Source organism: Akebia trifoliata, chromosome 5 (genome assembly GCF_017979445.1).
Source record: "Akebia trifoliata isolate Shusen 1 chromosome 5, ASM1797944v1, whole genome shotgun sequence".
Lineage (NCBI taxonomy): Eukaryota > Viridiplantae > Streptophyta > Magnoliopsida > Ranunculales > Lardizabalaceae > Akebia > Akebia trifoliata.
Window position 1 is genome coordinate 10,781,635 of NC_141379.1, and position 25,710 is coordinate 10,807,344.

Genomic DNA, 25,710 nt, shown 5'->3' on the forward strand with positions numbered 1-25,710 from the left:
TATTTCAAGGTAGGATTTCATTTTCCTTCATAGGAAGTTAATTATTTCTTTATATCTGTAGCAAGTGGACTAGGGAAGGAAGGATTAAATATTTCTGATAATCTTGGAACTGGGGACTGTGATGGATAACCATTGTGGATACATATCAATGATATCATCCTCTCCTCACTTGACAGATCTCATCATCATTCAATCCTGATCATATATCTTATACCTTAGTCATCACAAACCCTTCCTCCCTCTCAATCTATCACAAAATTCTTCAAGTATATATATGGGTGGCGTTCGGAGGCCCTAAAGAGTGCCAAACATTTTTTCAATGTATTGGTTAGAAGTTTCAGAATGGGCTGATTTTTTGTGAAGATGATCAATATGATGAGGAGATTATCCTCACAAAAAATCAACCTCGAAACTTTTAACCCCATCAAAAGTGGTTTACAAAAATAGAATGATCCACAATTCTTCAACTTGTAAACTAGGGTAAAAAGTTTCGGAACAAGCTGATTTTTTATGTGGATGATCTCTTCACCACAGAGATCATCCTCACAAAAAATCAGTTCATTCCGAAACTTCTAACCCCTATTTTGAAAATTGTTTGACTCTCTTTAGGACCTCCGAACGCCACCCATATACAAAGAGTTAAACATTGTGCCAAACATTTTTTTCAATGTATGGGTTAAAAGTTTCAGAGTTGACTAATTTTTTGTGAGAATGATCTCTATGATGACGAGATCATCCTCACCAAAAATCAGCCCATTCCAAAACGTCTAACCCCATCAAAAGTGGTTTACAAAAGTCGGAAGGTCCACTATTCTTCAACTTGTAAACTAGAGTTAGAAGTTTCGAAATGAGCTGATTTTTGGTAAGAATGATCTCCTCACCATAGAGATCTTCCTCACAAAAAATCAGGCTCATTCCGAAACTTCTAACCCCCTATTTTGAAAAATGTTTGATACAATGTTTGGCTCCCTTTAGGGCCTCTAAACAATTCCGTATTTCAAAACATGAGTTAGAAGTTTTGGAATGGGCTGATTTTTTGTGAGGATGATCTCTACGCTGAGGAGATCATCATCACCAAAAATCAGCCCATTCCAAAACTTCTAACCCCATCAAAAATAGTTTAAAAAATGGACGGTCCATGATTTTTCAACTTGTAAACATGGGTTAGAAGTTTTGGAATGGGCTGATTTTTGGTGAGGATGATATCCTCACGGTAGAGATCATCCTCTCCAAAAATCAGCCCATTCCAAAACTTCTAACCCATGTTTTGCCAAAAAGTTAGCCATTGAACGCTACCCTATATATATATATATATATATATATATATGGAAATGTTCGACACCCTACTATTTTCCCTACATGTTTTGTCCTACATGGATTAGAAGTTTTGGAATTGGCTGATTTTTGGTGAGGATGATCTCTATGGTGCGAAGATCATCCTCACTAAAAATCAGCAGATTCCGAAACTTCTAGCCCTATGTTTACTAGTTGAAGAATCGTGGACCTTCCATTTTTTGTAAATCATTTTTTATGGGGTTAGAAGTTTCATAATGGGCTTATTTTTTTGTGAGGATGGTCTCCTCATCATAGAGATCATCCCCACCAAAAATCAGCCCATTCCAAAACTTCTAACCCATGCAAGAAAAAACACATAGGGCAAAACGTAGGGTAAATACTAGGGTGAAAAACATGCCCCTATATATGTATATATCTTTTTTTAAATCATATAATTCTCCAAATAAGGAATTAGCCGATTAAATTGGTGAATCAATAAATTAATCAATGATCAATTAATTACCAAATATGGTAAGATTTTTTATCCTTCACCCTAAAATTTTTATTTTCTTCAACATATAAAACTCAAGAACAAGATAGGGTTTTTCAACAATGGGTTTTGATAATAAACCCAAAAACATCGTTAGTAGATTCCTCAAAATTTTCTCAATTATTTTACACAATTTATCCGAATTAACTAAATTGAAACTCTGATGAATAATTGCTGAATTCGAACTTGTAACTATGATCCTCACAACACCTCTCACACTTTTACTTCTTATCGCTATATGTCATCCCTTCATAGTCCCTAGTTCATTATTTACTACTAGCTACTACAACACTGCTTCTTTCTTATCTCTTTCATAATTTTCTTAAATAAATTAAACAGTAGGGTTTATAGCCTTTTCTCTCTATCAATTATCCCTTTTTTGTCTTTGGTTTAACACTTGTACAGCAACTAATAGAACTGTTTTTTTTCTTTTTCTTTTTTGATAATTATATATCAAGTGAAACTATTGGTAAAATATCCCTTTTAACACTAGTGGGAATCTATTATTTCGTGATACAATAGTGGGTTTGGTTTCTTTACAGGTTTTTATCATGCTTTATTTTCCTTTTTTACCTTCATCGGATATACGATTAGGTTTAGGGTTTATCTTTTCATATATTTTTTTTGCATGGAGTGATGATGATGACGGAGGATTTCAAGACAGTAGTCAGTGTTTGCAAATGCATCGTCATCATGATTCACAAACTTTAAGTGATCTGTGGTGGTCCCTGAATTCACTCCAAAAGGTCTCGATAGGCGAATCTTGATGATGCTGCATCGGCAATAAATGACTTTCTTCTTTTATTTTGAATCTTCAAAGCAGAAAAGGTTCAACTGATCTTGTAAGAGTGGTACCCCTAAAGAGTATAAACAAAAAACAAATGAAGGTAAACTTTCTTCCTACACACTTTGTGCTGATTTTTATTTATTTATGTATTAGTTATTTGAATAGACCCAATAATTACTTGTGTTCATGTGGCTGATGGGTTGGAATAAATATGTTCCTGAAGTATCTGGTGAAGGTTAGATTTAGTGTCGGTAGAACTTAAGGTGTTCCATGCTTTAGTTAGAAATGAACGGTGGACTTTGGGTGGTGGAAGGAAAACTGTTAACCTAACCTAGTAATATAGTCTCATCTTTAGATATTTGTAATTTGTGGAGTGGTTTCTCCTATTTTTCTCTTTAGTTTCTTGAACTGAAATTTCTTCCTGTTCTTCATTTAGAAGATTCTCCCTCTCTCTTTCTCTAGATCATGATGTATTGATCTGACTCAATCATGACATACATTGATTAGTCAATCTAAGCTCTCTGATTGGTGGAACATAGCCGTCTCAATATACCATACGTAAGGATCACGATATTTAATAGAAAAAGAAAGAAAGAGGAGGTCTGATCAATCGGGACAACCTCTTATAGGAGAAAGGGAATCCAATTGAAAATCGATTTTACCCTCTCCTAAAAAACAATCCCCAATTTAAAAAGTAAGTTGTTTGAAAAAATACTCAATTCCATTTCACCATGGTCGAAGACTTTATATGTTCTAGCGAAGACTATAATAGTGTAATCATGGTTTTAATGGGATTCACAAGGATTTAGGTATACAATGTATACATGCATTGAATTTTCTTTCAACTTCTCGAATTGCTTGCATAAATAAACATGAATTTGTTTTAGTATGTTTCATATCAATCCTTCTATCTCTCGTTCTAATAATTTGATCTTCCTTGGACTTTATTTTATTGGGTTTCTTTCAAAGTTTGATATCTATTTTTTAAAGTTTCAAATTTGTCCTCATAGAACTTTAAATATAGAAGCTTGATCTTATTTTCTCTTTATTCATGCTTGTTTGGAAGTAATTAATTGGAATGTGGAATTATATTTCATTATATTTCTTTGTTTGTATAATCATCATAAGGACCTCTTGGGAATTCATGAAGAATGGAAATGATAGATGGTAGAGTAAGCCTCGAGTTAGTGTGGAAATAGAGAATCAACCGCCATCGACCACACAATAGCAAAGAAGAGAAAAGTAAGATCAAAACAATCACACAAAAAGAAACAGTTATCTCAATATTTCCTAGAAGAAGAAACTATACAAATTTTAAAATATATGTTTGGGGTAGGTGGTGTTCTTAGGGATTACATGCACAACCAATCCACATATAACAATATATTCATTGTGCCTGGGATTAAATCTCCTCCAAGGCCTCGAGATACGAGCCATTAACAATGAGCATAGGAACCAAGTTTGGATTGGCAAGGGAATAAGTTGGGGAAAGTTAAATAATAAAAAAAATTGGGGATCATACAAGAATGGCACTGATGGGCTCTATTTTTGTGATGTCAGCCTCATTGCAACCACTCCATCCTCCAAAAATACATTTACCAAGGAATTTGAAACACTAGTCGTTGATGAAAGGGAACCATTGGTGCTAATTTTGACAATCCCCATGTCAAGGCATTCCTATATCATCGAGGAGATGGACCTAAATTGGAGTACAAGCAATGACAATTACTCATAATCTGGTGGTTATTATTAACAAATGTAAAACCCTAAACAAAGTTTTTGTCTCTTGATTAGAAACTCAACATTAGTTGAATAAATTAGAGAATGGCTAATAAATTTGCTCAAATATGAAAAGACCAAAATACCCAAACAATTATACTTTAACAAACACTTGTACTTTAACATTCCCTTCAAACTCACGATTTGCTGCAAGAAGCATCGAAAGTTTGTTAAGAAGAAAATGAAAACGTTGAATGGTGTGAGATTTCATGAAGAAATCAGCTAACTATAAAGAATAAGAAATGAAAGGCAAAGTGATGGTATGGTGTTGAAGATGGTGGCGAGTGAGATGGCAGTCAATCTCAATGTGTTTGATGCGCTCGTGAAACATAGAGTTGTGAGCAATTTAAATGACACTTTTATTACCACAATACATAGGAGTGGAAACAAAGAGAGAAACACTTATATTTGCAAGCAACCAGCGCAACCAAACGATCTCAACAGTAGTCAAAGCCATGGTGTGATACTCGATCTTCGTGGAAGAACGAGAAACAACAGTTTGCTTCTTGCTTCTCCAAGAAATGAAAGAGTCGCCTAGAAAAATGCAAAAACTAGTCCACACTTGCGATTTAAGGGATTACTGGCCCAATCAACATCAAAAAAGGCTCTAAGCTCCAGAGTAGAAGTGAAAAGAAACAGTAAGCTTTGATATAAGGTCCACCAAAGATATCTAAGAATGCGAATAACACCAACCCAAAAAACAATAGTAGGAGATGAGACAAATTGGCTAACGATGTGAACTGGATAAGCAAAATCTCGAGCCAAGTGATGGTGAGATAGACTAAGTTGCCAACTATAATGCGATATAGGATCGAGTCCAACATAAGAGAACCATCAGAGGAAGTATACCAAGCATAAACTCAAGAAGGGTTTCAACAGTCCAAGAATCAGCGAGGCAACCCAACTGAATAATGTTAGAGGTATACTTCGACTGAGAGAGGAGATAGCCTTTAGAAGATTAGGCTGCCTCAATACCAAGAAAATATTATAAGGGTCCCAAATCATTTGTCTCAATTTGGTGACCTAACTAAAATTTCAATTGTGAAATCCCATCAGAGTCATCCCCAGTCAAAATCATATCATCAACATAAACAAGAAGAAAGATGCGGCCAGTAGAAGTGGAGCAAATGAACAAGACAAAGTCATGAGCACTAGAACGAAAACCAAGTGAACCGACCACTATAGATAATTTTACAAACGAAGCCCTAGTGCCTGTTTGAGACCATATAATACCTTCCTGAGTCTGTATACTTCACCAGGATTATGGAACACATCAGGAAAAAGGTTCATGTAAACTTTAGTCAAATCCTCATTTAAAAAGGTATTTTTGACATCCATCTGAGAAAGATACCATTAAGAAGTGGATGCAACAGCATTCAAATTGCGAACAGTGGTCATTCTTGTTACAAAAGTAAAAGTTTCTTCATAATCAAAATCATATTGTTGAGTGAACCCTTTTGCAACCAGTCTAGCGTTATACCTCTCAACAGAATCATCAGACTTGGTCTTGATTTTATAGACCCAACAACAACCAACAACGCGTTTACTAGGCGAAAGGTTATTAAATCTCAAGTCCATGTTTGATGTAATGTAGAAAGTTCCTTATCCATAACTTGTTGCCAAAAGGGGTCAAGAATAGCTTCCTTGTAGGAAGTAGGCTCAGATAGTCTACAAATAAATGTTAAAAAGGAAGAAAATCTTGTAAAATAACATGAATAGTCAGCAAGTTTTGGAAGAGAATTACGAGTGCATTGAGGATAAAGACAATGAACATGATCAACATCTACAAAATCTATTGGGGAATCTGCTGAGAGAGGATTAATACTAACAAAGGAAACATTCATGTTCCTACAAACATAAACGAGCAAAAGAAGTACTTTGGTAGTCTGAGGAAGGAGAAGGATGAGTGTCAAAATCGATAGAAGAAACAGAAGAGGGAGGTGGTAATGTGTGGGTGAAACAATCAATAGGCAATACATCAATATCATCAAAAGAAGTATCAATGCATATGAGATCAGACTTGGTAAAACTGTGAAAGTTTGCAGGAATAGAAAAGAAAGGAATGTGTTTTAGGAACACAACATGATGGGAAATATACAACTTTTGTGCTCTGGGATCAAAACAGCGATAACCCTTCTAGCCCTCACCATAGCCAATAAAGACACATATAGCAAAAGGAGCAAATAACTTGGAGTGGTCAGCATGTGGTTTAAGAACGAAGTATATGCAACCAAAAACCCTCAACGTCGTACAATCTGAGACTTGGCCATATAACCTCTCAAATGGGAAAATTCCATAAATAAGAGTAGTAGGAATCCTATTGATTAGATGAACAATAGTGAGAACTGCTTCACCCCAAAACATACTAAGAACACTAGTAAAAAGAAGAAGTGACTGACCAATCCCAACAATATGTCTGTGTTTGCATTCAACAACACTATTTTGCTCGAGGATATCAATACAAGAAGATTGATGAATGGTCCCATTGGAGGCAAGAAGATTAGAAAAATTGTCAGAAGTATATTATCTACCCAAATCACATCGAAAACATTTAATAGTGGTTGAATGTTGTGTTTGGAAAAACGCATGAAAAATGTTAAAGATGTGAAGAAAATCAAAATGACGCTTCATGAGATACACCCAACAATAACGTGTATAATCATCAATAAAGGAAACATAATATTGGGAACCCCCTTTAGTAGCTATAAAGGTAAGTCCCCAATCATCAAAGTGAACTAAATCAAAAAGAGCATACGAAATTGAGATACTATTACTAAAGGTAAGGCAGAAAATTTAGCAAGTTTACAACCTAAAGAAATGTCATGAATTTGCAAATTTCCCAAAACACCAGTAGAGGTTAAATATCTCAAATGAGAACTTGAAACATGTCCAAGGCAAGATTGCTATACGTAAGACAGAAATGAAGTAGAACTAAGGTGAAAAGAAGATAAATCAACACTAGAGGCAGTAATATAAGGAATATGAAGTTCCTCCAATAATTATAATCCCCCTTCTCTATAGTCTATCCCAATCAACCTCTACAAATGGGAATCCTACACAACACAAGAGGTAGGTGTGAAGTGAATTAAATATCCAAAGTCAAATAACTAACCAAGAGAAATAAGATTCAGAATAAGTTGAGTTATGCAATAAACATCAGATAGAGTCAAACGAGAAGTGATAATGGAATCGACACCTGCTAATAACATAAAAGTGCCATCAGCAATCATAATGGGAACAAATGATGAAGATAGAAATAAAAAAACAGATTATGATTATACATACTGGGAGGTGACTTAGAAGGAACCGCCAAAACAACCTGTGTAGGTATAGAGAGAATACCCTTACTAGATTGTGACTTGAGGTGCACCTCCTTAGCCAGAAGCTCACTAACTATAACATCAACAAAAGGAAGAAGGTTTCGATAAAGAATGGAGTCACAACGTACCTCAAAATCATCATGAAGAGTCATAAAAAATTGAACAAGTAGATGCTCCTCTCTATAAGTCAAATAAGGTTGAAAGGAACTAAGAGCATTAGACTCAGTGAGAGCCAACTAGTCCCAAAGGTCAGTAATTACTGAATCAAAAACTTGAATATTTTTAGCTCCTTGTCGAATTACTCTAATATTTATCTCCAATTGATATCATTTGGCAAAGTTGGATTGAGTATACAACTTGGCCAAATGATCCCAAATTTCCTTAGCTGTCTCATATTTGGCTAGTTGGATACCAATAGTCTGTTCAATAGAATTATTGAACCATGTCATCATCTTGGAATTATTGACTTTCCATGTAGCCAATAAAACTGGATATTTTATATATTCTCTATCAACAGGCATGGTCATAGTTCCAGTAACATATACCCACATCTTTTTTTCTTTCAAAATATTATTTATCATATAACTCCAATAAGGATATTTTTTTCCATCAAGTCAAAAATTAACATATTGAAGATAATCATCTCATTCACTAGACATGGCGATCCAAAGAGAAAAACAAATACAAAATCGAACAAGAGTGTGATGCTAGAATAAATTTCAAAAGAAAGGCATAGTACTATGAATCTTCTTCCTTTGAAGAATTTCTGATCTACAAAATCATAATCTAATGTGTTTGATCAATTGAATCGATCTGCAAGAGTGCAAACAACCCTAGAATCTGAAGTAAATCTGAAATTTATGGTCTGCAAAGGTGCAAATAGCTCTAGAATTGATCTACAAAGGTCCAACAGCCTTAGAATCTGAAGTTTCTAATGTGTAGAGGTGCAGCAGCCATAGAATCAATCTACAAATGTGCAATATAATCTATTATAGTACAAGTGTTTGTTAAGGTATAATTGTTTGGGTATTTTGGTTTTTCGTATTTGGGTGTATTTATTAACCCTTCTCTAATGTATTTAGCTAATGCTAAGTTTCTAATCAAGAGACAAAAACTATGTTTAGGGTTTTACATTTGTTAACATGGTATCAGAGTGGGTGACCTCAAGGATGGGTAGGTTTAGTATCTCCAACCCTACGTGGAGGGGGAGAGCCGAGTGTCTCCAATCCTAGCACTAATGGGTGTGTTAGAATAGTCCAACATCGCCTGGGTACTATTAGGAGGTGCAATGTATAAAGCGGGGGCAACCCTTTCCTTGCAAGTTGGTTTTGTGAGGATGCGTTAGGCCCATGGGCTTTAACAGTTATCACTGGATGAATCAACCACTATTACTAGCCTGTCAAATAGAATGCATATATCTACCACAATAGTCATTAACAAATTCTCGAGCAAACATTTTGAAAAATCCTCTTGTTTCGTCCCCTATAGAAATAATACATTAAGGCATTGAAGCTTAGGGAGAGCATGCTATGAATTTCCTTGCAAGCAATTCGTTGACAAGTTATACTTAATATTGGTTAATGTCTATGCATAAGTATAGTGGGTAATTTACGTGACCCCCAGGTAGTTATAGCCTCACCAATATGAGGATTCTCTTTGGGTCAACAAAGAAAAAGTGTAGCGGGTAAAATTTCCTTATCAACATAAGAGAAATTTCAACGCAATACCCATCCCTCCTCCCAACTGTTATTTTTGGTAGTGCAGTCCAAAAATGGTGACTCCAACCCAAGACCCATCCCTCGCCATTTTTTGGGTCTAGACATTTTCGATACCAAGAAAAGGTACACCCACTTGGTTACCCATCATTTCCTTTTTGGAGGGAAAAAATTCAGGCCGTAATGTTGAAAATAAGTTAATTTCATAAATATAAAATCTGAATTGTATTAAAAAATTATTAAACAATTTATGGGTAAAACTTATGGGTAGTACGGTTGGAGTGGATATCACATGGATACCCATAATTACAACCCACTATACCCAAAAGGCTCATTTTACTCAAGTAGTTACAAAGGGTTAGTGATTTATGAAGTAACTTGTTAAATAAAAAAACCTATAGCGCAAGACACACATATTGATTCACTGTCGAACCATGTAAATCTCATTACATTCTCTTCTTTTTTTCTTTTTTTCTTTTTTTGTTTGTGTTGCGTTCTTGATTTGTGTTGGAGTTTCATTATCAAATTGATGGACCATGTTGTTGTGTAGTTCTTGTTGAAAACATTCCTAATTTTCTTGTAAGATTTGTGGTCTTCTCTCTTAAAAACGAAAAATCAGAGACATTGTTCACTTAGAATCCATCTTGCTGTCATAACAAAGTTGTAAAAAATTGTTTGATCACAAAAGATCTTGTTCCTCTTATAATATTTGATCAACATCGAATGCATCTGCTTCAATTAATGTTTCTTCAAACTCAGAGAGTGTAACCTTTTTTTAAAGGTAGGAGAAATAAGCCCAAACTATTTGACTCAATCTTATAAATGTATTACATTTATGTTATCCAAATGCTTTTAAACTCACCAAGATTATGCTCTCTCTCTCTCTCTCTCTCTCTCTCACACACACACACCCACACACACACACACACACACGCACACAAATATCACTTGAGGAATACAATTTGAGAGTACACACATTCCCCACTTATTTTTTTAAAAAACGTATTTTTTGTTCAAGGGGGGAGGGCTTATTTTGGGCACCTACACGTGTTTTTTCATTCTACTCACTTTTCTCTTCTTGTACCAACAATGGCTTGCAGTGTTCTTTTCCTCAAGGGCGGTCAAACTCTGGTAACCTTCATTGGAAATTGTCCATCTCCCATAAGAAGCTTCACATTGGAACTCTTCAATGGTAAATCTCTATTTTATCACCATTTTCATTTTTTATTTATTTATAACCCTAATAAGTTCTAGGTTAAGGTTAAATTTGCACCCAAAAAAAATTAGGAATATTTAAAATTTCTAAGTTTCATTCATGTGGTGATTAAAATTTGGTGAAGAAGGTTAAAAAGATGAAGATTTTGGGTGTTAGGTGGTGTTTTTGAAAGCCTTGGGAGGTGCAACAATACTAGTTGTGGTGAAGAGGTGAAGAAGACGAAGAAAGAGAGAAAATCTTTGAAATGGATGGGTGTCCATGTGATTGTGGGTGCCCTTACAAAACTTAATAAGACAGAAATATGGGCTTTCCTATGAAAATGGGTACCACAGCAGCCAAAACTTGGGAACCCATACCACGAGCCACACATAAATTGTTATTGATATTAAAAGATAGGGCTGTCAATCGATAGTCGAAAATTCGCATCCGATTCGAAATCAGTTATAAATGGTATTTTATTTTATTTTATTTACAATATAATAATATATAAAATCTTAATATTTATTTTCCTCTGTCATCCCTCTCTTCTCTGCAATCAAACAATAATGAAGTCTCTCTCCACAGTCCACTCTCCCCATCTTCTACATCATCTCCCCCTTTGGTTTTGTTTGTAAAGGGGCTGCCACAATTTTTTTCCAGCAAGAACAACCACTATCCAGGTAAGTACATCAACCTCCCTCTCTCTCTATCTTGAAACCCTAGATGTCCCTCTGTGTCCATTGTCTTCAAGCTCTTCCACCATTCAATCTCGAGAGAAAAAAACCCTTGATTTTTATCTAAAAAATCATCATATCTACTTCAACCTTCAAACCTTAAAAACCATTTCTTCTTAATCAATCAATTTCAACCTTCTTTAAAACAACAACAACAAAAACCCTGATTTATTTACTCAAAATTTACGTTGTTCGTGCCTCCCAAAAATTCAATATGTCTTTAAATGGTGTTCTCGATAGGGTTTGATTTTTGAGGAGAAGAAAATGAGGCGATCACGTTTTCTTAAGTGTATAGGATGAATCGGATATTATCTGATATTTGATAGGATAATCGGATTCGAATTTCTAATGGTGTTTAGCACATCCGTTCGGATTCGAATTCGAATATTACATATTTTTCTGGATTCGAATTCTAATATAATTTGTATTTGAACCGATAGGTATCGGTTGACAGCCCTATTAAAAGAAGGGTTTTTCACCAAAATTATTGGATCACTCGTGTTCACAAAATATTTATCAAAAAGACCATATATATAAACCGTTGAGATTGTAGACCTTAGGAAGTGGAGGTATTGAGTTTGATAATAATAATAATAATAATAAACAGGCCATACATCCATTTTCAAACTATTTTATTTTACAAAAATAGATATCTGTGATGTGGAGGCAGTTACAATTACAAAGTCATTTTTCTAGTCTTATCTACCTAAACTATCAGACCATATCTATGAATTTAACATGAGGGCGTTAAAGGTAAATTCATCAAAATGACTTAAATGACAGTACAATGGATAATTGTTTTGGAAAAAAAAAAAAAAACTGATTCCAAAAAATAGCTTACAAGTTGAAGAATTGTGGATCGTCGAAACTTCTAGTCCATATAGCAAAAAACATGTAGGCTATGTTGGCTACCTCAAATTGTCGAAATCGAGATTCAAATTGTTGGGACTCGAGGGCATTCATTCTCGACAATTTAATTGTTACTCTTGACAATTCAGGATCTTTTCGCTTCTTGGTCTTCCCATAGATACTCGTTTCTAGGTGTAAAGAGGTTGAGCATTACTCCATTTTCAATTTGTTGGAAGTTTGGATAGAGAGGAATAGACGTCCTTTTAATACTGAAATGAATGATTGTTAAGGATACAATCATGTCTATCTTTCTTTAAGTCTAAAATTTTCAAGGAATTTAGGAAGGTCTTCTTTGAGGATTTTATTTACAATTGGGATGGGGTTTGTTATATTACTACTAAGTAGTCTCTTTTTGTACGGTTATTTGCTTGGTTGGTTATCTCGGTCGGCCTTGCTTTTCTAATAATGAATTATTACTTATAAAAAATAATTTGAATTATTTATCTTAATGATTCACGTTAAATCGTTGAGATCGTTGATTTATAACCATTGTTCTTGACAATTGCAAAATGTCGATCTGCACGATTGTCTTAATGTTCTTTTATCGATAAGTTGGGGCTATAAAGGGCACACCCAGATTTATTTAGAAAAGGCTAATGCCAAAGATAATTACAAGATTGAACCTCAAGAAGAATCATATACAATTCAGCTGGAATATTAGAATTATCAAAACTGCTGAAAATCTCATAATTTATAGTGCCTTTGCAAGCAAAGCCAATCTGCAGTTCTATTGGATTCGCGCCAAGCAAACTCTAACTCTATGGTTTCAAAACCTAGCCTCGAATAAGATTCAAATGCTTCCATGATAAGTTCCAACTATCCAAGATGCTTTGAACTGCAAACAATGAATCAAAATTCACTATGATACTGGAAATCCCTTTACGTTTGAGAAAGACCAAGCCTTCGAGAATGCCTTTCAACTCTATGGTTGTGATGTCTGTGTAGATACAAAAAAATTATATTAGCCCTTAAATTCCTTCAAAATTACAAATAACCTATTTTATTTTTTATAAAATATAAAAAGGGTTCCTAAAAGCCACTAATGGGCCCTATACACCTAAATTGGGCCTATTCGTTAAAATTGCCTTTTATGACATGGACTTAAATTTTTATAGATAAAATATATTGGTCCTTCATTGTCAAGTGTTAGATATCATGTTATGGGCCCACACACTCGTAAGTCGGATTAATCCATGATCAAACCATCCAAAACCCACTGATAAATCAACTTGATCTTGGGCCCTATAATTATAAAGATGGGCCAAACTCACTAAAAAGACTTTATAACTACCTAAATTGAGAAAAGACCATTTTGACCTTTAAACCAGTTTACCCAAATTCTTTAAGTTGGGGTATAATTGGAAAGTCACCCTTACCTGATTCTATAAATACTAAAACCTAGGCATTCAGATGGCCTAGATCATTTTCTCCAAAAGAAAAATGAGTAAATCACTTGCTTCCAAATAGAAGTTTCCTCTCCAGGGAAGAAGAAGCTTACAAACACTCTTCTAGAGAAGAAACAAAGATCTACAACACTTGGATACCAACATTCAAAGAAGATCAAGTCCGAAGCCTTTCTCTAAATACAAAATCAACTTCTCAGTCGGTAAAACGCGAAGTTTGAAAAGAAGCAAATCACACATTATCATCTTCAACGATTTGACTATTAATCATAGGAGATCGCTCTATCAAGCGAGTGTACTAAGAATTGTATCACCATCATTTTCATCAAAATCAATAAAATCATTTGTCATCTTGTTTTGCTCATCTCAAGGAATAGATCGTGAAATTTGCTATCGATAAATTTCTAGAACTCTCATGGGACCTTCTCATCCTCTTATCTCTTAGTCAACACAAAAAAAATAATAAAAAATTGATGGATTCCAACGACAACAATACCGTTGGAGTCATTATCTGTAGAAAAACAAGAAGATCGTCACCTCATGTTCTAAATCAATTCTAGTCGTTAGCCACAATGTTCCTATAACGCGGGTTGCGACAAAAACTGGTGGCTCCCACCTGGTAGAGCCCTTCCATCAACACTATAAGAAATGCATCTACAAAACCACACTTCTAGACACGAAGACGTGGGCTGAAATCGAAGAAGAAAACTCTTCGGACTCTCTATGATATGCATTCCGACAAAAGGTCATCTGGATCTCTATCTGCCACTTCTCCATCATAGTCTCACACATCTGTTAGGGTTTCAAGGCTGATTGGAGCTACAACAATCTTTAATCAAAATGCTCAAATGACAGATGCTATCACCAAATTAACAAGGATAGTCAAGGAGAAAAACACCCAAATCGCTACTTTTTTTAGTAAATTGTAACTAAAGGACAAAATAGCTAAATCTAGCAGTCGACCTTCGCATCTTCTCGGATTCACCCCAAATGTAACACCACCTCCACTTTTTCCTAAGTAAAAGTTACAAAGATACAATTCTAGATCACATTGTCCTACACAAAACGTTATGCATGCTTATGTCGCTTATTTTTTGTATTCACCAATTATAATCAATGCTCATTGACACCATTCATGCTCAATACGGGGGCGTGCCTCAATCAACTTCGGTTTATTCGAAATCATATACTCAACATATTAAACAAATACATGTCCCAACCGGATATTAATCCCCAAAGTTCCAGCAATTTGAAATAAAGGATAACCCGAAGCAACACGTTGCCCACTTCATAGAGATATGCAACAACATCAACACATACGGTGACTTTATGATGAAGCATTTCATCTGTTCAGTTCGTGGTAACGCTTTTGACTGGTACACCGACTTTGAACCAAACTCCATCAACAGTTGGGACCAACTCTAAAAGGAATTCCTCTATCATTTTTATAATACTTGAAGAACAGCGAGCATGGTAGAACTCATCATCGTCAAGCAATGAAAAGACAAGCCAATGATCAAATACATCAAGCGTAAGAGGAATTTTTATATGAATTGCATGGATCAACTTTCCCAGATTTTTACCATTGAAATGTGTATCTAATGAATGCATTGGGGGCTTTTTTTACATTTTGAGTAGGATCAAGCCTCGTACATTCGAGGAATTAGCTACTCAAGCTCATGACATGGAACAAACTATAATTATTCATCAAGGTCTGCAATCAAATGATCTTTGCAAACACAAGAAAAAAAAGGCCAAGTCTTTTAAGGAAAATGAGGCCTTAACTACCACTGTCACCACCAAACCAATTAAGATATCTGGCAAGAAGCAAAGGGAGGAATCTAGAGTAGATGCATCTCAAAACAATTCGAAATCCTGGAAGACCGTCAAAAAGCTCAAAGAAAAGGAATATCCTTTCCCAAAGTCTGATGTTCTACACATGTGTTGATAAACTATTGAAACTTAAGTTGATCGAGTTACCACCACACAACAGACCAGAAAAAACAATGACTTGAAGTATTGTCGTTATCATTGGATAATTAATCATCCACTCGAAAAATGTTTTGTTTTGAAGGAGAAGATAATAGAGCTAGCACACTAGAGAAAAATTAAACTTGATTTTTGCAATAATGTAGTTGCTTCCAATATGACAATAGTCACATTCGAATCATTTGGTTCGACACTTTTGACAGTTCTGCATACAATATCTTTTTTTTCATCTCAAAGTTCAGAAATTTTATCTCTACCAACTCAATCCTAAAATGCTCTACCTTTCACTAAGGGCATCGATGAACCAGGGGCTACTCTCTCCATCATAGTTTCAATAGCCTCAAGGATCATTGACCCCAGGTGCATGTCTAAAGGAATCACAATCTACTCTCGTTGATGAAAAAGGTTGGACAATCGTTACTCGTCGAAAGATATGTAATTTTCGCCAACTAACCCCATCGCTCCAACGTCCATGGCAAAATAAAAGGAAGACTTGACCAAGCATTCGAAGAAAAAAGAAGAAAATCACGAAAAAGAAGGTATTCAGGGTCCCTCCTATAAATCTTGAAAAATTCTACCAACAACTTCCTTATGTTCCTGTCACTTTTATTGAGTTTATGCAAAAGAAATTTTGTTAAAATGAATGTATGACAGATTTTATAGTTACATGTTACCAAGTTGAAGTAGATGAAACTGAAAAATAAGATGACGGTGAGTTCAAAAGTGGTTCAACAATCTCTAACAACAAAGAGAAATTATCTAAGAAAAAAGATCTCATGTCAAATCTGGAGGACTTGCCAACTGACTTCGCATTCTTGAATGCACTCCAACTACCTAAGAAAACTTTCTTGGCTTTTGCAAAAGCCTTAACTGAACCCTCCAAGATCAGTTGAAGAATCTAAATCGTGTTCCCTATGCCTGACAATGATCACTTTCATTGATGAAGGTCTTCAACTTTGGTCTCATCCTCTAGACCTATTTACATCACATGGTATTTAAAAGAACAAAAGATCAAAAGAATCCTCTACAATTGTGGATCAACTATTAATATCATGCTGATTCGCACCATGAAATAAATTGGTATTTCAGTAAATAAGCTCGTTCGAAGCAAGCTAATGAGCCAAGGTTTCAATCAAAGAAGTCAGAGTCATTAGTATGATAAGGCTAAAGCTTTTTATTGTAGATTTAGATTCAACAGCTCTCTTCCATGTGATAGATAGGAAAATGTCATACCATTTACTTCTCGATTGACCATGGCTACATGAAACAAGAGTAATTATATCCACATTGCATTAATGCTTCATATATTATCAAGATGGTGTACAAAAGCGAATGGTTGCTAAAGACCAAACATTCACTAAGGTAGAAGCACACTTTGTTGATGCAAAATTCTATCTAAAATATGACACCTTTCAAGAAGCACTTCGATCTCAGTACCTTCTTTTAGCAAGCAAATCACAGAGAATTCAAAGGAGTATGCAAATTTAGTCATGAAGATCCTAGTAGCTATCCAATTTTAGAAGAAAAAAGAACAATATCATAAGTTGGTTTCTAAACAACGAAGGTCAAACCAACAGATACCAAACGCATCATCCCCCATCATGTAGTCAACTAGGATTCTTCGCTACGTCCCCTAATCATAGAGGATAAAATGACAATCTCCTTTTGAAGTAATTTCTTTGACATCCAAGACGGTTATCAACAAAACATATTTAAAGATACTCCAAAATGAGTTGACTTTTCCTTTGACATCTCTAATAAGATCCTTGGTTAAGATGCCATCTCTCAAAGGTTTTCTTCCAGCTTCATTGACTACAGGATATACTCTAACTAAGGAAAAATTTGAAGGATGCTTTGGCCCCAAGATTGCAAAGCTTTTTGAGACTGTTGGTTATAGGAAAGGTGAACATATACGATTAAGTGATCTTCCACCACTTGAGCAGATTCATCGTCTCACACCTATACAAGTCAAACTCGTCTGAACTGGAGAGAACGTCCCGTTTACTCAAGCTAGACTTGGTTCAAAACCAGTAGCACCCATTAAAATCTCAAAAATGGGACAATTTCTAGCCAATACATCATGGTCCAAGTTATTAATGATCTCGAAAAAGAAATACATAGAGTGCGTACATCTTTATTTGATTGCATCGGTGAACATGCTCTGGTCATCTCAGTATTTGAAAGATTTGGTACATTAAACAATCCCATTTGAAACAAAAAAGTTTTATAATCGCATTAATCCGCATTGTCTAAACTTGGTCAAAATATTGTGTTTGATTCCTAATAAGAATCAAAAAAGTGAAATACACATATAAAAGAATAATAAATCTCAAAGTGCGATCTCATCCTGAATGAAATAACAAACCGCGTTGGAGGTTTCAAATGCAAATATGTTAGTTTTGAAACGACGAACATTCATTTTTACAAATCAGACAATCAACATCATAACACAACTAAAAAAAAATGAATGATGTTGAAGACATTGTCTCTACCAATCACATTACAGTTAAAGAATTATCCAAGGATCAAAATTCTTCTTCAAACAATGAGATAGAAAATGTCCCTCTAATCTTCAAAAAAAGACAAACCACTATTGATGAACTCAAAGAGCTAAACCTTGGCACAAAGAAAGAGTCACGACCCACCTAAAACAGGCACAACGTTGATTTCGACCTGGGTTAATCCCTCAAATCGAGTTAGAAGTCAATAAACTGATTGAAGTAGACTTCATTCGAGAAGTGAAGTATCCTACCTGGATCTCCAACATTGCTTAATAAAAAATAAAAATGGTCAGATTTGAATGTGCGTCGACTTTCGAGATTTAAACAATGCATGCCCAAAATACGACTTCGCATTATCGAATACTGAACCTTTAGTCGATGCAACCAAGGGACATAAGACATTATCTTTCATCAATGGTTCATCTGGTTATAATAAAATTCGGATGTCTCCTAAAGATGAAAAACTCTTAGGGCCCGTGTGGATACTAGAGCCAGAAGTACTTCAAACATAAGTACTCCAGAAGTATTTTTTGAAGTACTGTCTGAAGTAGCTGGATACGTGTTGTACGTTTGAATGCAGGATCTGAGAAGCATTGTTAGAAGTACTTCTCATAGAATTTTGTGTTTGGAAACTACTCTGAATTCTGTTAAAATGACCAGAATACCCTTATATGTAATAATTACTATTTTTAACATTATAACTCAACAACTTATGCTAAAAAAAAGTAACAGTTATTGTTTTTATTAAATAAAAAACATTATAACATCATTTTAAACTCAAAATATATTAATTTTTTTTTTTAATTTTTTTTTGACAAAACCTCTCCTAAATATTGGACATATGAAAAATGAAAGATGATCATACAATAGAATTGGCATTATATAATTTGAGAGTTATATTGAAATATCATACAAGATGATTGAGGATGTTATTTCTCACAAGAATGCAACACATAAGATCATAATTCCCACAAGTCAAATCGTATGTTGGACCAAGTCCAAAAGATTTTGAACACCATATTTTTTTTTTCTTTCTTTTTTAGGTAACTAAGTTGGTTAAAACAATTAGACAACTTACAATTGAAAAAATTGGCCACTAAAAGAGAAATCAAGAGAAGATAATCCCCTAGGATTAATAACAATAGCTTTGATTTGATAAAAGAGTGTAAGAATCTTTGTAGCAAGATAATGAAAGTTTACCCTTGCAGGTTGGCCATTTGGGCTTGGTAATGAGTTGGGACGGAGTTCTTCCTTTACATAGCAGGTCAAGGTTGATGGGGTGGGTGCTAATGGGTAAAAGCTTGAAGTAGGTGGCAGTGAAGAACTGTGAGGTGTTGATTCTAGTTCATTATGGAGGTTGTTGATCCTTTGAAGAAGCTCTTTCAAGTACTCAATTGCATCCCCTAGAATAGAAGCTCTATCCATTTGTTGAAACAACAAAAGTTAATTAACAACAAATTATTAACTATTTTCTCAAGGAAACAATGATTTTGATCAAAGCTTCAACAGCGTTTCAAAATTGGTTGCCTCTTAAGGAAGAAATTTTTTGTAGGTCCAAGTTGGCTCAAATCTTTGTAGAGTACCCAACCTAGTTATACAATTTTAAAAAACTTGTAGTTACAGATTATTTATGAAATTCTCAACTTACCAATACTTCGTAAAATTTTCTTGACCATTTGAAAAACATAGACATTGCTACCAAGCATGTTTCTCTCATGGTATATAATGTTAGAATCTTGATACAAAAAATTTATATGACTAAATGCTGGAGGAAACCATTACATGACTAATGATCGTCTACGTTACACAAATTTTGAAGGATGGGTATAATTTGAAAGAATTAAAAATAAGAGGATTGAAGAAAACAGATAAATTCGAAATTCAAATAACCCAACCTACATTTAACATGAGAAATCTACTTTACTATAATTCACAAGAAAACACTATGAATCAAGAATGATTATCAAAATTCAAATAACCCAACCTACATTTAACCGTGACAGGGCCTCACACATACATACACACAAAATGTGGATAAAAAAAGATGTTCACCTTGCTAATTTTTGGAACTACAGACCTCAGCATGTAGAGCCTGTCATTGAGTTTCTTCCTCCAATGCCTCTCGGCCATCATATTTTTAGTGATGAGCCCCTTCTTCTTCCTCTTCTGATCTCCACTAGTAACAATTCTATTTGCATTTGAATTGTCTCCATCGTTTTTCGTGCTTTCCTCCAACTTAACGTTCTCCATATCTTCGTCTGAATCATAATTCAATCCCAACCCTTCGAAGTCCAGTCCATCCCTCTCATTCTCTTTCTATTTCTCTTTTTCCAACTCTCTCTTTCTCATATCCACTTGATTGATATCACAACTCAAAAGCCCTGAATTTCCCCCTTTGTCCGCTGCTAGAGTTGAATTCTGCCGTAAAGTGGCTCTCTTCTGAAAGAGAGTGGGTTGTGCACCAACTGAAGGGAAAATCTCGAGAGGCCTCAACACTTTAGACCTGTTGAGAAATAAAGAATTTTCACAACGATCCAAGCCCCCCAAACTGATCGGATTGAACCCAGAACTAATAGTACAGTTGTTATCGACCATTGGCAACAAATAAATACTTGCAAATTGGAAACTTGAGCTCAAATCATGAGTACCCATCCGTCCCTATGAGCTAAAATCTTCATACCCATTCAACACCCCACCTCCCCTGTTCACCAAAATGGAGGAATTCGAAGTTTGATTTCCTATGAGAAACCCAAGTTTGCAACCCAAATCGAAAGAGTTGTCAAAAAGGTTGTTGCAAATGTCATTGAAGCGAGAAGACAAACAATGGTCGCGATTAAAGAGCGGAGAACGAGAAAGAGAATACGAAGTGTGGGTTTGAAGTGGATTCTCTGCTACAATGGGGTTTGAAGTAAAAGTAGTATCTTTGATTTCTTGTTGGTTTTGGGTGCCCGGGAAACCATGGTGATAGTGAGATAAGTTGCCATTACTATTCACGAACCAGTCGTCTTCAAGCATCGATTTGAAAATAGAGAGAAAACCCATGTCGTCCTTGTTCTCCAATTCTCCTCTGTTGTTCCTTATCCATGGAATCGCTTTATCTTGCTCTCATTCCCTTCAAACAACTCCATTAACCCTCTATAACATTTCTTTCTTTACTGCTTTGTTTTGTGTTTCTCTCTGAAAAAAGTAACATATAACTAGCCACCGTAGTGGCCCGAAGGAGAAGACCTGTCGGAGGGAGAGAGATTGTTCTCAACGGCTCTATCGAATGAGAGTCTCCTCTCGATCTGTTTCACATTTCGTGTGGATTCTCGATCTATTTCATGTGGTTAAGGAAGAAAAAAATGATAAAAGAGTTTTTTACTCTTAAGGTTAAAATTGGAATCATAAGAAAAAATTTGATGGAAAAATTGTTCTTCGCAAAAACAAAATTGAAAAGTACCAATTTCAATACTTCTCATAAAAGTACTATTTTGATTCTTTTAAAAAGTTGCTCTTTCAAAACATCGGATTTCCAAACGATAGAGTAAGTGCTTCTGACTCTCGCGGGGAGTCAGAAGCACTTAGAGAAGTCAATCCAAACATGCCCTTAGTATTTCGCACACCTAAAGGTATCTACTATTATAAATTTATATCTTTCAGATTCAAAAATATTGGAACTTACCAACGTGCAATGCAAAATATCTTTGATGATATGCTTCATAGTAAGGTTGAATGTTAATGTTGACGATCTGGCAATAAAATCCAGAAAGAGAGATGAACACTTGAAGCATCTCTATGATGTCTTTAATAGACTCCAAAGATTTCAGTTAAAGATGAATCCTTTGAAATATACCTTCGATGTTACTTCAGAAAAATTTCATGGGTTCGTGGTTCAACATTATGGCATTGAGATTTACCAAACAAAAATCAATGATATCCAGAACATGCCTAAACCCAAAAATGTTCATGATCTCAAAAGCCTTAAGAGAAGACTTGCTTACATGCGAAGGTTTATCTCAAACTTAACTGGCTTATATCATCTTTTTAATCAATTAATGAAAAGGGGAATAACGTTCGAATGAGACGATGCTTTCAGAAATGCTCTAAAAAATAATAAAGAGTACCTCCTCAAGCCATCGGTCTTAGCAGGTCCTATTCTTGGTAAACCATTGATCCTCTATATCAGTGTCAATAAATTATCATTGGGAGCTTTACTAGCATAAGAAAATGATGAAAGAAAAGAGAATGCATGTATTACCTCAGTTAAATTTTGATGGTGGCAGAGCTAAATTGTTTACCTATGGAGAAGACATATCTTGCACTCATTCTCGCCAGAAATAAGCTTCAATACTCATGCTTTCACATACAGTCCTTCTCATCTCATAGGCAAACCCCTTCAAATACATCATGTCAAAATATATCTTCTCACGAAGGCTACCCAAATGGGCCCTTTTCGTATCAAAGTTTGAGATCATTTACGTACCTTAGAAAGAAGTTAAGGGACAAATACTAGTTGACTTCATTATTAACCTTCCAATCCCAATACATTGGGAACTTTCAGAGGATTTGTTAGATGAAGAAGTTTTTACAGTGATATCATGTTATCCTAAAAATATTTTTTGATGGTACTGCTCGAAAAAGATGGTGTAAGAGCTGGAGTCATCTTCATTATTCCACAAAGTGAGGTTCAACCTTTCTCATTTGCTTTGACACAGTTGTGCTTAAACAATCTCTTTGAATATTAATATCTTATCATTGGATTATAATTGGGATTGGACATGCAGCTCTATCAACTCAGTGTGTATTGATACTCAAAGTTGATTATCAACAAGTTATTGAAGGGCTACAATGTTCAAAAACTTGAGTTAATCCCTTATCACCTCTATTGTGCTAGACTTATGGATCTATTTACAGATATCACTATCGAGCATGCGTCAATAAGTGAAAACAAACAAACTTATACTTTAGCCAATCTAACTACAACCCTAACTTTAACAAAATGATAAATATCAATAGTTCTTGTATGTCAAAATGAGCACTACCTCTTATGACTTGTGAGGATGTCGAGCAATGAGAATCAAATGCAATTGAAATGTCTGAAGTTGAAAGTGAGGATTAGAAACAACCATTCATTGATTATCTCAAATATGGAAGATTATCGAGTGATTTGAAGCATAAAACTGAGATATGACGTTGAGCACTTCGATTCTTATACTTCAATGATAAGTTTTATCGACATTTTTTCAATGACATTTTCATGAAATGTCTTGGGAATGACGAAATTCAAGGAACTTTAGAGGAAGATCACTCTAGGATATGTGGTTTTTATCAATCTAAGTCGAAACTTCATGATAGTCTAAAAAGAATGGGTTTTTATTTACCAATAATGGCGAAAGACTCTTTAGAGTATGCAAAGAAATGTAAGACATGCCAATTCCATATAAATTTCATCCATCAACCGCTAGAACCACTACACCCTACAATCGCATTTTGGCTCTTTGATGGTTGGGGACTTGATGTCATTGGACTACTTTCAAAGTCTTCCAAACAACATTTATACATCTTTGCTGGAATATACTATTTCTCTAAATGGGCTAAAGCAGTCCCTCTTTGAGAAGTCAAAAAGAAATCAATGATTGACTTTGTAAAAAATAATATTATCTTTAGATATGGAATTCTATAGTATATTATGACAGACAATAGGAAGTCATTCAGAAACACCTTGATGGATTAACTTTGTACAAAATTCAACATCAAACAAAGATGTTCTATCATTTACAATGCAACAGCAAATAAACTTGTAGACACTTTTAACATGACTCTTTGAAAATTACTTGAGAAAGTGATCTCAAAATCGAAGAAAGACTAGCACAAACGTATTGGAAAAATATTATGGGCATATAGAACCTCATACCGTACTCCTATACAAACAACATCATATTTGCTAGTATATGGAGTTGAAGCTATCTTCTCCTTGGAGCAACAAATACCTTCATTGAGGATCGTAATTCAGGAAAGACTAAAAGTGATGAGAACACCAATCTACGTTTAACTAAGTTTGAAACATTAGATGAAAAATGATTTGAGGTATAAAAATGACTAAAATGCTATCATGCACGATTGTTTTGTGATTTCAACAAAAAGGTTCGGCATCACTCCTTCAAAGTTGATAACCTAGTGTTTGTCGTTTTTAGACCAATCATCTTATCATATTGATCTTAGAAGAAATTTGATCCAAAATGGGATGGGCCTCATGTAGTGAAGAAAGTCTACAATAATGATGCTTACCTTCTTATAACCTCTGAAGGGCTTCGACTTGGCCCAATCAATGGAAAATTCATCAAGAGGTAAGGCCTCATTTACCTTTTGGATCCTGGATTTAATTGATTTTGCTTTAATGTCAATTGATGAACAAAATTCTTTGGATCCATTTAATTCACATCAAAGTTCTTCTTGTCTTTTAAGCTTAATTGTCATCTATTCTTCAAGATCCCTGTCTTAGGAATGCAATGCTTTAAGTATTTGTAGATGGGCATTTACTTGATTGGTTGTGAGAGTTAGCTGTCCTTTTCTTTCGGTAGTAAAGCAGAGGATATCATATTTCTTTAATCAAGATATATATATACTTTTACTAAATAAGACTCTATAACATACCAAAACGTGTTGGATCCTCATGGAAAACATTTTTCAAGGTAGAACATATCTTCGGCATGTTACAAGATGGCCAATGTCGTATCCAAGAATGACTATTTTGAGCATCAGTCCAAGCTCTAAACGAATAAAATCATCTCGGGAAGATCCGATACTCTCAATGCTTTTGCTTCTACATCTCGTTCTTCAAAAATACAATCATCATACTCTTTGGCAAAAGCATCCTCGTTCAATGTACCAAATGTTTATTCAAAAATAGCAATGTCAATGGCTTATAGGAGGCTAAGATATATATCACCAATTAAAAAAAAACAACCTCACCGAATCCAACTATCATGGCATCAAGTGTATCATCTTCCTAAAAATGGAGTATCGATAGAGAGATTTGCTCTAAGCTCTTAAATGAAGCTACATGAGGAAATCCTGCAAATAAATTTATTTAAGTTAAAAAAATATTTATAAAAAAAAGAAGAAGTTACCATTCAATGGAAACACTAGTGGTTCATTTGCTATAATATCCGTGAGGGCTGCCTTTAATTTTTTATTCTCTACTTCTAGAATACAAATGCTTGAAGGGATGATGAAATATCAATATGAGTTTCTTTATTCTCTTGGTCTACTTAAGCAAAATTTGAAGTTTCGAACCTTGTTCCATATCCCCTAAGCATGAATCATTGGCTGATATACATTCATGAAGTCGTTTATGAGAAATCCCCGAAGAGGCAAGTGTTGTTCGATAAAACTCACGATCCTTATAACATTTATCTACTATGACTACAAAGTCATCATGAAGGCTACTTTAAATAAAATTAGGACTTATAGCATTCAGGATTGATATCACGTTTTTATTCCACCAAATCTTATAACTTCTATTATAGTGAGTATACATCCTCATTATGTTACGAGAGATGTGGGAAGCC

The 25,710-nt window shown here is 34.8% G+C and overlaps 1 protein-coding gene across 1 annotated transcript; it reads right to left on the reverse strand.

The window, feature by feature from the left end:
* Positions 1-4,998: 4,998 nt before the first annotated feature.
* On the reverse strand, positions 4,999-21,199 carry LOC147401460 (transcription factor ICE1-like). Its single transcript, XM_086441685.1, has 6 exons — positions 20,838-21,199; positions 20,527-20,660; positions 20,235-20,415; positions 19,358-19,574; positions 5,625-5,729; positions 4,999-5,061 (listed from the first exon to the last, which is right to left on the reverse strand). Exons 1-6 carry the CDS (start codon positions 21,197-21,199, stop codon positions 4,999-5,001), a joined length of 1,062 nt encoding a protein of 353 aa, XP_086297811.1.
* Positions 21,200-25,710: the final 4,511 nt, after the last annotated feature.

Bases quoted from the DNA above. Each gene is read 5' to 3' on its own strand.
- LOC147401460 (XM_086441685.1), bottom strand. From the start codon at position 21,199: ATGGGTTTTCTCTCTATTTTCAAATCGATGCTTGAAGACGACTGGTTC. The intron at 20,416-20,526 runs GTGATATCAATC...ATTATGATTCAG, and splicing joins AAATTCAGGGCTTTTGAGTT to ACGAAGATATGGAGAACGTT. The intron at 19,575-20,234 runs GTCTGTAGTTCC...ACAAATGGATAG, and splicing joins GACAGGCTCTACATGCTGAG to AGCTTCTATTCTAGGGGATG.